Source organism: Anguilla anguilla, chromosome 16 (assembly GCF_013347855.1).
Source record: "Anguilla anguilla isolate fAngAng1 chromosome 16, fAngAng1.pri, whole genome shotgun sequence".
Lineage (NCBI taxonomy): Eukaryota > Metazoa > Chordata > Actinopteri > Anguilliformes > Anguillidae > Anguilla > Anguilla anguilla.
In genome coordinates, this window is record NC_049216.1 from 7,680,511 (window position 1) to 7,692,987 (window position 12,477).

At 44.6% G+C, this 12,477-nt stretch overlaps 1 protein-coding gene across 2 annotated transcripts in view; it reads left to right on the plus strand.

The window, feature by feature from the left end:
• Nucleotides 1-12,477, plus strand: part of LOC118215787 (transmembrane protein 263-B-like) — an 88,337-nt gene that overhangs the window by 72,461 nt on the left and 3,399 nt on the right. Inside the window, exon 1 of one of the 2 annotated variants that reach the window (XM_035396785.1) lies at nt 9,016-9,145. The exons of the other annotated variant lie outside the window; for it this stretch is intronic. Coding sequence (XP_035252676.1) covers nt 9,067-9,145 — 79 coding nt within the window. The 5' untranslated portion in view covers nt 9,016-9,066. Of the gene's footprint in view, nt 1-9,015; nt 9,146-12,477 lie in introns of those variants that run through there. 2 annotated transcript variants of the gene reach the window in all.

A 12,477-nucleotide genomic window follows, 5' to 3' on the forward strand; every position in this document is an offset into this window, starting at 1 on the left:
GCCAGATAAAGAGCTGTCAAGAAGAAAGAGCTGGTTCCTATCCCAGCATGCACGGGGCAGCAATACACAACTGACCAGTGTATCGCAGAGTATTTTTGTTTAACCCTTTGAAGAGTAGGCTTTATTTATAATTCTTAGGCTGTGTTATAGGACTCCATTGCTTTCAACTACCAGTAGTGATTGTTACATCAGCATTAGAATGTTCAGTTAAGAACATTAGAATCACATTATTTGTGATCTTACACCTAAAGGGTCAAAAGGCGTATTGTTTAGGACCGATTTTCTGTCTCCGTATTGTCGGGAATCGCCGCTAAAAATACACCAGAAGATGAACTGCGCTACCTGTTCATTTTGCTCGTTTGTCTTGAGAGTGAGCGAATCGCGCGGAACCGTGCTGAGCAACGGGCGCTTGCAATTTGGATGCACTGACTCGCGTCCATTACGTCGCCCCGACACGCTTTGAATCCCGATTTCGCCGTACTGCGGATCGATACGGGAAAGCGAGTCCAATAAGATGGCTTGTAGCCCGCTGTCCTCGCAATCAAAAACAACCGCAAACGCGCAGAGCTGTTTCTTACTCGCTCTGTCTTACTTAAAGGGGAAGCTTCACCCTGAAAACTGTTTTTCGATGTTAATCGATTCGTCCGCAGATAATACGGTGTGATAATTATGACATTTACAGCACGCGATCTGAACATTTACACCGAACATTTTACTGCGAATGTTGATACCTTTCCCTTCTACGTGCAGTATCTTTTTGCATTACCTTGGTGAGCGATTTGCCCCAAATTGACTGATTGCCAGAGTAAGATGCGTTTCCCACTCTTCAGGTGTACCAGGTCCGTGCCAATTGGAAGGGAAAGGGTCTGTCTGTTACAAGAGCCGTCTAGACAAGATGCACAGCTGTAAGAGAAAGGGCATTCAGATTGAGTCTTTCTGAGTCCATGTTGAATTGACTGTGACACAATGTTGTCTGGGACCTTGAAAAGTCGGTCATAAACTGGACATAAAGACCTCCACAAAGGAAATAATAATATTGTTTACAGAAAGCGTACAAAAGATATGAAAGATAGTCGTGCTCGATATAAAAGGCCTTATTAAAAACTGAATTATGCATTCTTCAGATTACGCGGAAACGTGCTAGATAGAGATTCATATCGGAATGGAATTTGCGTAGCCAAATTAGGAGCCATATTCTACTTCCATAGTGCGAGGTTGTTTGTTTATAGAGAGAGACAGAGAGAGAGATGGTGGATAGAGGGGTAGAGAGAGAGAGAGTATCGCGGAAAATATTTGTGTTATGGGAGGCAGCATTGCGAGGTACTGGAAGGGCGACCCGCAAAGTCGCAATTAAATCTCGTTTGGCCGCGGGCTCGTTATCCGGAGATTGCTAACGGAGGGCGAGCGACGCCGCCGCCTCATCAGCGCGCATTAGGCTCCGTCTCCCGGCGCTGGCCCGGGGGCGCGCCAGCGTGCAGCCTCGTTATTGGCCGCTTTTCAGCCGGGGAGACGGCCTTGGCGACTCGCCGCCGCGCGGGGGATATTGGGCCTGGGGCGTCTCTCTCTCTCTCTCTCTCTCTCTCTCCCTCTCTCTCTCCCTCCCTCTCTCTCTCTCTCTCTCTCTCTCTCTTGATCTGAACTATCACAGAGCGACGGCGGCTCTGGCCATCGCGCTCGGCTTTGAAACTCGAGCCCGCGGCGTTTCCCTCGGCGAAGCGGCACGCCGGGACCCAGGGGGGGGTTCGGTTGCACCGGCCGCCGCCGCCGCCGCGGCACTCAGATTTTTACGCGGCCTTTATTTCCCCGGTTCCTCTTATTTCACACCCCGTTCACCTTTTGCCGCTGCGCCCCTGTGTCCCTGATTTATACCGTAGCCTGCTTCAAAGTCCCCTTTTCATCCAGCCAAATGGCCCGGTAAATGTGCCGCCAGTTTCGGGCCTGGCGCAATTTTCCAACGACGCATGGAGGATCGGTTGGAACTGCCTCGAAAGGTTTAAAATAGTCAATTGTGAATAAAGGGGGGGGGGGGGGGGGGGGGGGGAATGAAAAAGAAGTCGACTGCAGTGAAATTCTCGGCGACAAAAGTGTCTCCGTTCGTTTAACTCTAACAGGATTTACGTGAGCCTGCAGGGACGACATGTACTCTGTCAGAGTTGATTTACACTCGGAGCGATTTACCGTTTGAAAACGGTGATGTCACCGTAGCGCACCGCAGACCACGGAGCCCCGATGTGCCCCGCCGCCGTGTTCCCAGGTCGCGTAAGGACAACGCGCAGCGAAACGCGAAGGAGCAAAGTCGTCAGAGAAATACATTTTAATACATGAAAGACACCGCGCTGTCGTGATTTGACAAAGCCAAACTTGTTCTAAACGAGAACGGATTGCGCTCTCACGTCAGCCTTTTGGGCTGAAAATAGCAGTGTGCCTGAACGAAGCTGTACTTCAAAATGTCAAGTGCTGTTTCCTCCGTGCTTCACGGAGACCAGGAACAACACACCTGAGTCAAATACTCATTTGACATTTGCTTAACTCTTCGGATGTTTGTCAAATCTGAAAATGGCCCTCCAGTTCCATAAGAGAATTGAAACCTGTTACAAACCAAAACCGTTTAGTCATTGGAGCAAACCCCACGCACTTAGCCTACTTTTCTTCTGCATAGCTGAAAGTGCCTTGACCTTACGTAGTCACATGAAAATAGAGAAGGGCCAAACTCTTCAACAAAGAGTACTATCCAAAAACATGTCAAGAGATTTATGTTTTGAATGTTGGTAAAAGTGTGAGCTATTGTTTAGTTTATAATTGGATGTAATCTGAAAGAATTGTACTGGTGTTTGAATGGTTAAAGTATTTGTCAGCTAGCAGGTGGGCTAGCTAGCCAGCTAGGTCTGCAAAGGCTGGGAATAATGTTGACTGAGTAAATGTAACCGGAATATCTCAACTGAGAGGGTTGTATGAGGACCGTGTCCGTAGCATGCTAGCTGCTGGTCCCTAAATCTGACCATTTTCCCGATAATTTCAGCTACTGAATGTGTTAGCTAGCATTCCTAGTTCAAATACAAGCTTGTAGAATTTACCGGTATTGTTTCACCAGCGAGAATGTGGGGAAAAACTGTCAGTTCATAGTATGGTACCATGTTACAGTGGCATAAATTAGAGCTACTACATACAATTAACACACAGTGTTGCAAAATAATTCTGATTTTACACGAACATATAGCATTAAAAGCATAAAGTCATAGAAGTTTTCAAAAATTCAGCTCGTTTAACATGATATATATAGGTAAATATAGCGATGTGTACTGTATGTTGACCTAGTACTACCGACACACACCATATGAATGTGGATTTAAAATCTTTGGCAGCCGTCTGAAATTGAATGCGTTGCACTAAAAGATTCACATCATGCAGAGCAGTGAAACCAGCCATAAGACTTGGCTTAGTTGGAAACAGAATGGTAGATTGTAACCGGGGCGACATAGCTCAGGAGGTAAGAGCGGTTGTCTGTCGGAGGGTTGCCGGTTCGATCCCCCGCCCTGGGCGTGTCGAAGTGACCCTGAGCAAGACACCTAACCCCTAATTGCTTCCAACGAGCTGATTGGTACCTTGCATGGCAGCCTTTCACCGTTGGTGTGTGAGCGCGTGTGAATGGGTGAATGAGAGGCATCAATTGTAAAGCTCTTTGGATAAAAGCCCTGTATAAATGCAGTCCCTTCACCATTTAGCGGACATATTCTGCACAGTGGGGAATGCGGGTCGTATCTGATAGTGCGTGACAGGTGCGTCTCGGTCCGGCAAGCAGCCGCCGCTCCTGTGTCTGAACGCCGCCATCTGCGAGGCTCGGCACGCGGGGGCACCGGCCTGCTTTTCCCTCCTAGTGGCCCTACTGCACGAGTAAGCATCTACGAGCGAAAATGACGCAGGGTCTGGCTTTGCTCGCACACACAGGTCTTGCCCCCTGGGAGGAGGGGCGGGACCTTGTTGAAACGCATGTGGCGTGAGTCGTGGTGACACATCAATTTCTTAGGTGTTGACATGTGGCGGTTCTCGTTGTTGCGAGAACATCATTCGGTTTTAAAATTATTCATGGCCTTGATGAAGATTGACAATGAGACTGTAAAATGCACAAGCACTGGGCTGAAGTTTTAATTTTTGGGAGAAATGTTTGATCAGTCCTCCATACAGAATCTTAAAAGGTCCTTCTGATCCTTTGGCCAGGCCTGCCCATATGTTTTATGTTGTAAAGCCTTCTTTGCTCATCGTTATCGAGGGTGTGAACAGTTTTGGAGGGAACTGCAACATTGCACACACGCCGCACGTTTCTGTGTGTCTTATAAATCATCGCCGGAATCGTCAGTCGAGTGACACGAGAGAACGGCAGGTGCGTTTTAATTCTGATTAAAATTAAGCCAGTTGGCTCCCCTCGTGCTTCTTTGTAAACAAAATGTAAATTCCGTCCTGAATCGCGGCCAGGAACACGCGCTGGCAGTCCAGCCTTCTGAAGTGACACTGCCTCAGAAGAAGAACACTCTCGGGTTCTTCTTGTACTTTTACACAAAGTCCATTTGTGACAGTGTGACATTTTTCTTTCTTTTTTTTTTTTTTTTGGAGTGGGGGTGGTTTCCCAGTTCACTTAGCAAAGTAGGGAAGTCTAATTGAATCGCACTCGAGCAGACGCCTCAGGGAGCCTGCAGAGCCGCTGTGCTGGCCAAAGCCCTTTCCTTTGCAGGTTAGAGAGGAGAACGTTTTTTCCCTGTGGAGGGAATTCCACGTCTTACCTTTTAGGTCCACGTTAATTGAAAACATAAATTTGTAAAATGAATTTCCCATTTGTATTTAGAATTTTTAAATTTCCTCAGCTCATGATTTCATCTGAATGTAAAACAAAATTAAGATTTTCACGTTTTTCATTTCCATTTTAAGAGCGTTATGCATATATGTTTATACATAAAATGCATTTGAGACATTCGTCTTCAATAAGCAGTCGTATATACATACTATTTACACGCTCACGCTATTATTTATGACGTTATTACATTTTCCTCATGACTATGACATAGTCGCGGTTTACAGCTCTGCGTGTGAATCATCAGACGAGGGACGGAATCGCTGCGCGTCGGTTGGCGCCTCTCTCTGCCCTTTCCAGGAGATTAATAATGTAATGAAGCCACGCGGAGCCACGGCCGCTGTCTGAAAAATAAGCCGCATCAGAGTAATCGCGCGTGGCCCCGAAGGCGAAGAGAAAGGCCTCCGACAAAGCTGCTTGTCAGTTTTCTTTTTTCTATTATCTTTCCAGGCGCGTGGATTTCAGCGATCCCGGCGTTCATTTCCTGTTTCCTGTTTGTGCTCGCAGGTGATCGTTTGTGTAATCAGCGTTTACTTAGTAATCACGAGATTACGTGTAGCAAAAGCCTGGGGACTTGGGGGCGTGCCGTTAGCATGACTGCCATTCGCAGTGTTACGCAGGCAACGGTACGCTAACCACCGTTGCTGGTAAGCGGCTAGATTACATTCCTGTGATACGGAATTAGATATTAGTGTGAATATAGCCGCGCGGTATGGTTAGGGGTACGTTGCATCCGAGCTGCATGTCGGATGGGGGTAGATAACTGGGATAATGGATGTGACACTGTGAGCAAGCCTTATTTGTCATTGCAGTTTGGCAGGATAATAATGTTGAATAATGAGGGATCGTTGTGGGGCGTGCATTCTGTATAATGCATCTGTGATCTGACATTCCAGGTGAACAGAAGCCCTTATGCAAATGGGACACAGCGTAATATATTATAAATGTGTGGATTTTTCAATAATGCAATGATGGTTGGCACAGCGCTGTATTTTTAAGGACAAATATATTGTGATATCTGAAAGTGGCAATAACATGGACATCTGCGGATATGCCGTTTCAATGTCTAGTGTGACTGCATTTTATTTCAGTGTATTTTAAGTGTATTCCATTTTCGTAAAGGAACAAGTGCCCCCCCCCCCCGCACACACACACACATACTAGTATTAGATTTATGAGACCCTAAAGATGGTTCCACTAATAGGCATTTTTGACATCGAGTGGGTTTGCATGCAAGTGGACTTTGGGTTGCCAGATTTAGAATTAAAAAAAAAAAAAAAGACAACATTCTCCAATGACTGACCTGGCGGCGGGGGGGGTCTGTCGGAATGGATCACAGACCGGGGGTTGGATGAGACCCAAATTCATTACAAACTACTAGTAAATATCTTCCATCAATTACTCAGAAAGGGGAGGGACCAGAAAACGGACATGTGCAAATTATTTGAAAATCATACATTCCGGACGAAAACCAGAGGTCTGGCAACCCTATGTAGACACCCGCCTCTTCTGACTAAATCCTGGTTCCTGGTTCCCGTTCCCAACCCCACCCCCTAAAGAGCAGTGCTTAAATTTTGGGTGGTGACCGCATTCGCAATTTCTCTGCCCTCACGGTTTCTTAGTTCAGATCAGAGGGAAAGATTCCCGATGCTTTTGGCATATCGCCTGCGTCACTGAAAAGGTGTTCCACGTGGGTGCCGGTCTTATCTCTGTTTTTTTTTATTTTTTTAGCTCAAACGGCTGCACCAGGCGGGAAAAGCAGTTATGTTTGTTGCTGAAATGTGAATCACAGTTACAGTTATTTGCTGATTTTGCTTCCGTTTTTCCTTCCAGAAGATATGAGTTTGACATGTTATCCTTATATCACTAGCATGAAATAACATAATTGGATGTGCATTGGCATACATAGCTTGCTGTCTTCATTCGTACATATTTGCTTCTAGTTGTTGCCCTCGTTTGAAATGTGTTTAGGTTTAATCTGATATCTTGTCAGTTGCTTTTTTTTTGCATGTAAGTGTATGCAACATTGAATCCAATTATTTTCAGTGTGTATACACACACACACTGGATAGGATAAATTAGTGTGCAAAATGTTCTGAATATACATATTTATTTACTCACCAAATTTAAACTCAGTCACGTTCTCATTCGCATTTTTTTTCTCACCTTATTTCATAATGATCGCCACGTGATTTTAACAGTGTTGGCCTACAAAAGATTTTCGTATTTTCATAGGTTTTTAGAACCGAAGAACAAGAGGGCAGATTGTGTCGGAACTTGCCGGAAGAGTCGTCCTATAGGAGTACAGCAGCCGTGCTTAATGTCATACTGGGTCGGTAGTGTAATTGCAGAGAAACGATCCTCCTCAAAATGATGCTTAAAAGTGTGGTCTGCTTCTGATGAATGCTGCACTGCCTTGAGTGTGCTGCAGCGATCAAGCCTTTCAATGCAGCCATGGGTCCATATGTCCTTTTGTTCCAGTGCGATCCTTTCAGGACTAAAATGTTGAAATACTGGATATTACAGTAGAGTACTTGTTTTCATTATGTTCGGTCTATGGTGTTCCAGTGCCATTAAAGCAGTTAGGGAGTTGTTAAGGAAGTGAAGCGCGTATTCGTTCGTCTGCAACGGGCAGTAGCACAGTATCGATTGCTCGGTGGAAATAATTGTGTGCTTCTGCAGGAAACATGCTCCCCCCCCCCCCCCACCACCACCACCCCGGCTTCCTCACAGTATGTGGTGGACAGGACACGAGGCAGGAAGCCAAAAGCTGTTCCTCCTGTCACTGATAGGAAGGTGTTTGATAGAACATTCTAGATTACGGCCCACCGATCCAACAGGAGAGGTTGGGAAAGGGCAGATGGTCTGATCGAAGCTGATTTATGTGCCTATAATGATGTGGTACCTTTAGAGCAGGTAACTCAGTCCACATATTGCCGGATAGAAAACGAGCCTAGCTATGTCGTCATGAAATGATGTAATAACACTATTCGTTCTGCAATGTCGTGTCATCTTAGAATTTAACTTTTTTGTCTATTGTTGCACTATATATGGGATAAGATGGGGAAGACACTCCCTTAAGTAGATTTACTGCGAAATTAGAACATATCTAGTATACATGATGTTTTTGTTTAAACCAGTGTGCTTTTGGGGGAAATAATTTGTAACAGTGAGCAGCTTTGTTATTATAGCATGTAAAAATAAAATCATCTAAAGGGGCTTTCTGCTGAAATTGCCTTCTGATTTTTACTGATTTTATAAATTATATTAATTTATAATTTTTTTTTTTAATCAACTGCACCTGTCGACGTTGGTGTTATTTACACTTAGGCCCACGTCACTTAGGCTCAGTCAGTTTAATGATAAAAAAGCCATGAAATCAGAGTAAAACAAACATTTGATGAATTAATGAATTTAGAAATGGTATACAACTTAATGTATTAATTAAAACGAGAAGTTCATTTTAAGTTCATTAAAATATTGTTCAGTGCTCATGCTAGCTAGTTAGGGACATAGCTGAATAACAAATTATATTCACTCAACCAGACGTTTATTTCCATAAATCTATGGGTGCTTGATGCGCATCCACCAATAAAATCAACGAAATACTTTAATGATTTTGGGCCATGATACTCCCGTTGGCTTTTTACCCCAAACTTCACGTTTTGCAATCTAAAAACATATGAATTCCTCTATCCATGAATCCACCACACACATTTTAAAAAATAGATATTCACTCACATACAGGTTAATACAAGTACATCACTATTGTTCAGTCACAAAAATTAGAACAATTTACCTCAACATGGTTCCTGTGGAATACATCGCAAATATGGTGAGCCTGTCAAATTTCAAAGAGCAGAAACATTCAATAAATCTAAATTTGGAGCAATATGTTATAAATATCCAATTCAGCATTTTGAATTTTGATACTAAAAATGCTGGATCCAAAAACTGACCGTCTCAACATTTTTATCTTCGTTTATGGTTTTCGTTTCAATTTACAGACGGAGAACTTGTGGCTAAGGCTGGATTTGGAGGATTTAATCGATTACTTAGGCAGAGTTTACTGCCGTTTGTGCTAAGGCCCCTTGCCCAAGGCGTCACGTGCACTGCGATATTAACAGGACATCCAGAATTCCGCAACCATCCCAATGCAGCAACGACCGAATTATAAACTGCTCCGCATAGCCAGCCTACGTGCGTTTCGACGATGTGCGTCAATGAACTCTGGTTCCAACGAGGGACCAGTCTTCCGCTGTGAGCCTGCAGGAGCTCCTTCTCCCAAGACGCCGGGGCTTCGTGAGTGAAGATGACGGGAAGTTGGCAAACTGCCACTTTCCCCCGCTTGTGATGATATTCTCAAATACAGTATAAACATATGGCGTCAGCTGCGCCGCGAATGCGCTTGGCACGGTACAACATCAAAACAGCTTTTACGCTTGTTCAATGATCACACCTGCATAAATAACCATTGTGTTAATTATTCTTAGTAACCCGTTTTCTGAAACTCCGCATCTTAACGACTGGATTTAATTCTCATTTACATTAGACATTTTACCCACGTGTTGGTCACAGTGCTTTTGCATAGTGCTGTTGCTGTATGCAGTGTGCTCATTAAATCACTGTCTCTAACAATTAAACTGAAATAAAAATTTTTAAAAAAGCACCAATGCAGCATGAAGAATCACACAGGCTATTATTCTATTTACAGTGCTCTTGCTTGCTGAACCCTTCATTGCAAATCTAAATTTATATTTTATTTATAATTTTGGGGAATATGACTATAATATCCCACACACAGTGCAAATGGAGCAGTGTTAAAGTACGCTTTGATGTGTGAATCGCAGTGAAAAATATACTGCACCTGTCACATTTATGCTATTACAACTACTTTCACAGCAGAATATTTTAAATATGTTATTACAGTATTACTATTAGCAATAGTAATAGCGAGCTAATTTCAGCAAAATTCCACTAGCATATAGTATACAGATGCATAGTATTTCACACCTCTAATCCATCCATAAATATCATTTGGTTACCAAGTGTCCTTTTAGAGTTTCCAAATGGCCTTTTTGGAAACCCGCCTAGTGATAGCTGAAAAAAAAAAACAATGCAGAATGCTCATTTTTGGTGGTATTGTCATCAAATTAGAAACAGGATTTGTCCAGTGTTGTGGAAGCTGTGGCTCCATTGTGTTCCTAAACCCACCAGGCACAGGCATCTGTATCCATTTTAAAAATTATCTTTTAGGTGAGAAAAAACTTCCACTTCCATTGTGTTTGAGCTTCGGTTACTTCCTTTCAGAAACATTTAGAGTAATTCTGACTATTGGGAAATACACTCCCAAGGGTTACCTTTCAGAAAAGAACAGGATTATGCCTGTCGTCAAGTGTTCAAGAATAGTAACCACCTTATTCTGGGCATGTTATTTTCAGGCTTGTGTTTAAAAAAAGGGGGTTGATACAGAAGGGGTTAAACTGCCTGTGTGATATGTATTCTCTGCTTGTTATCTGTGAACAGAAAACAAAATCTGAAGTTTTTGGAAGTGTATATTCCTCATTTCACGAATAAACTTTTTCGAGATGTTCCATCACAGCTGTCATCGAGTGCACCCTGTCTCAAAATCAAACCCAGTGCTTCAGAAAAAGAAGAAAAGGAGAAAAAAAAGGCATATTGAATTCTTCTCTCTGAGGTTATTTTGTTGTTGGATTTGGCGGACGGCTTGCGCGCGTGACGTAAAAGCAGCTTGCGTTCTGAAAGGCTTCCTGCTGCTGGGGACCGCGCAGCAGGCCTGGCCAATAGCACGCTACCTCAGGTTACCGGACTCCTCAAGGCTTTTCTCATTCATTATATTCCAAGGCAGGAGCGGAGCAGCCACTTAAGTCCGGCCCCTGTCTATTAGCGAATTCATATTTATCAAATCAGGGGGGTCTGTAGAGAAGAGAAGCAAGGAGACGCGCGGCGCTGTCACCATAACCTGACTCCAGGACAGAGGAGAGAGAGAGAGAGAGAGAGAGAGAGCATGCATCATTGTGTCAAATTATGCGCGGCAGTGACGGGCGGCAGTTTATCATTGGCTACTGAGGGCACTAATATTAGGGGAAGGGCGGGGCTGGGTTGTAATGGGCTATTTACTTCACGCTCGGAAGTCAATAGGCTAGGCCGGCGAGCAGGCTGATTCATTTATCAGAGCGTAAACAAAATGAATTTTAGCATAAGTCAGAGCTGTGTCGCGAGCCCCTTTGCTTTACGGAAGCGGTGCTGTTTATAGGCCTTTCCTGGAATTGCCATTCCAGCCCCTTAGATTCCGGGGGTTCATTTTGAAAAATTCTGATTAATGTTTCGTTTGGGTGTAGCCCAGCGAGTGTGGCATTCATAAGGACCGGTCTGTCGTCCTCTCTCTCTCTCTCTCTCTCTCTCTCCTCCTCTCTCTCCCTCTCCCTCCCTCCCTCACCCTCTCTCTCTCTCCCTCCCTCCTTTTAAAATTCTGACTGCATGGCTCACACTGTTTGGTTCCCTAGGACTGATATTGCCGAGTTAAGTCGGCCGGAAAAAAAAAAAAAAGCTTCAGAAAAGCTTTTTTGATTTTTTTCCCCCCCCCCAACAGCTAAAAATTGAATCTCACTCGACTTTTTAAAGGCGGTGACTCACCCAAAATTATTTTTGGTTACTTGAGCGATTGCTTTGAAAGGCAGCAGGTGTCGACGGCAGAAAAAGAGAACTCAGCGGCATCCGAAATGGCATTCGTTCTCCCGCACCCCAGTGTGGGCTCATGCTCTTAAGTGCGTCTAATTTGGGAACGCGATAGATTTTTCAATTCCCTCCGTTTTTACCCGGCGAAACGCCGGCAGTCGCGCGTAATCCGATTGCTCGCGTTATTTGGGTCCTTTCTTTAAACGTGGCCCGGATATGTTCTCCGGTGCTCGAAAATGTACAAAAATTTCAAAAGGCTGCGGATGTGAGAAGTGGCTGTGTACCGAGCTCGAGTGAGACGCAGAAGCCACTCGAACCCTGGCGCGCTCTTCACCCGGGTCCTTGGGTTCTGAATGCGGGAGCATTCGCGTCGACCTGCTAGCGGGAGAGAGATAGCCTGATGAGTCCCTCGTTCAGACCAGTCGAGGTCTGAATCGAGGGTTTTATGGATTCTTTAAAAGAAACCAGAAGTGGGCAGAGAGCGTCATTAGATACGTCTGAGCGCTCCGCTATCCGACCGTGCCAGAACCGCGTGGGCCCGACCGCCCCGTGGGGGGGGGGGGGGGAGTGGGGTTTGAGTGCGGTCACCCGCTCCGAGGTCGTCACCTTTACCCGAAGAAAACACTCTTTAGTCCTCCCATGGTCACTGTGGCCTTCTGTATGGGCACTTTTGAGTACTGCATAGTTCCCACTGTTTATTAAGAATGCTTTTCTGAATAATAGAATCCACGCAGAAGTATTGCACAGATGCACTGGTCAGTTGACGGTCAATGTTGCAGCATGCTAAAACTGGAGACGTAACACTTCTCCCTCATTACAGCCAATGCTGAATGACATTAGCATGTCAGCTTTACTGATAAGAAATTCCTTCGTAAAAATTGTGGATACTGTCAAATTTTTTAAAATCGGCCTTCCTGTAAAAATATAATCTGTGG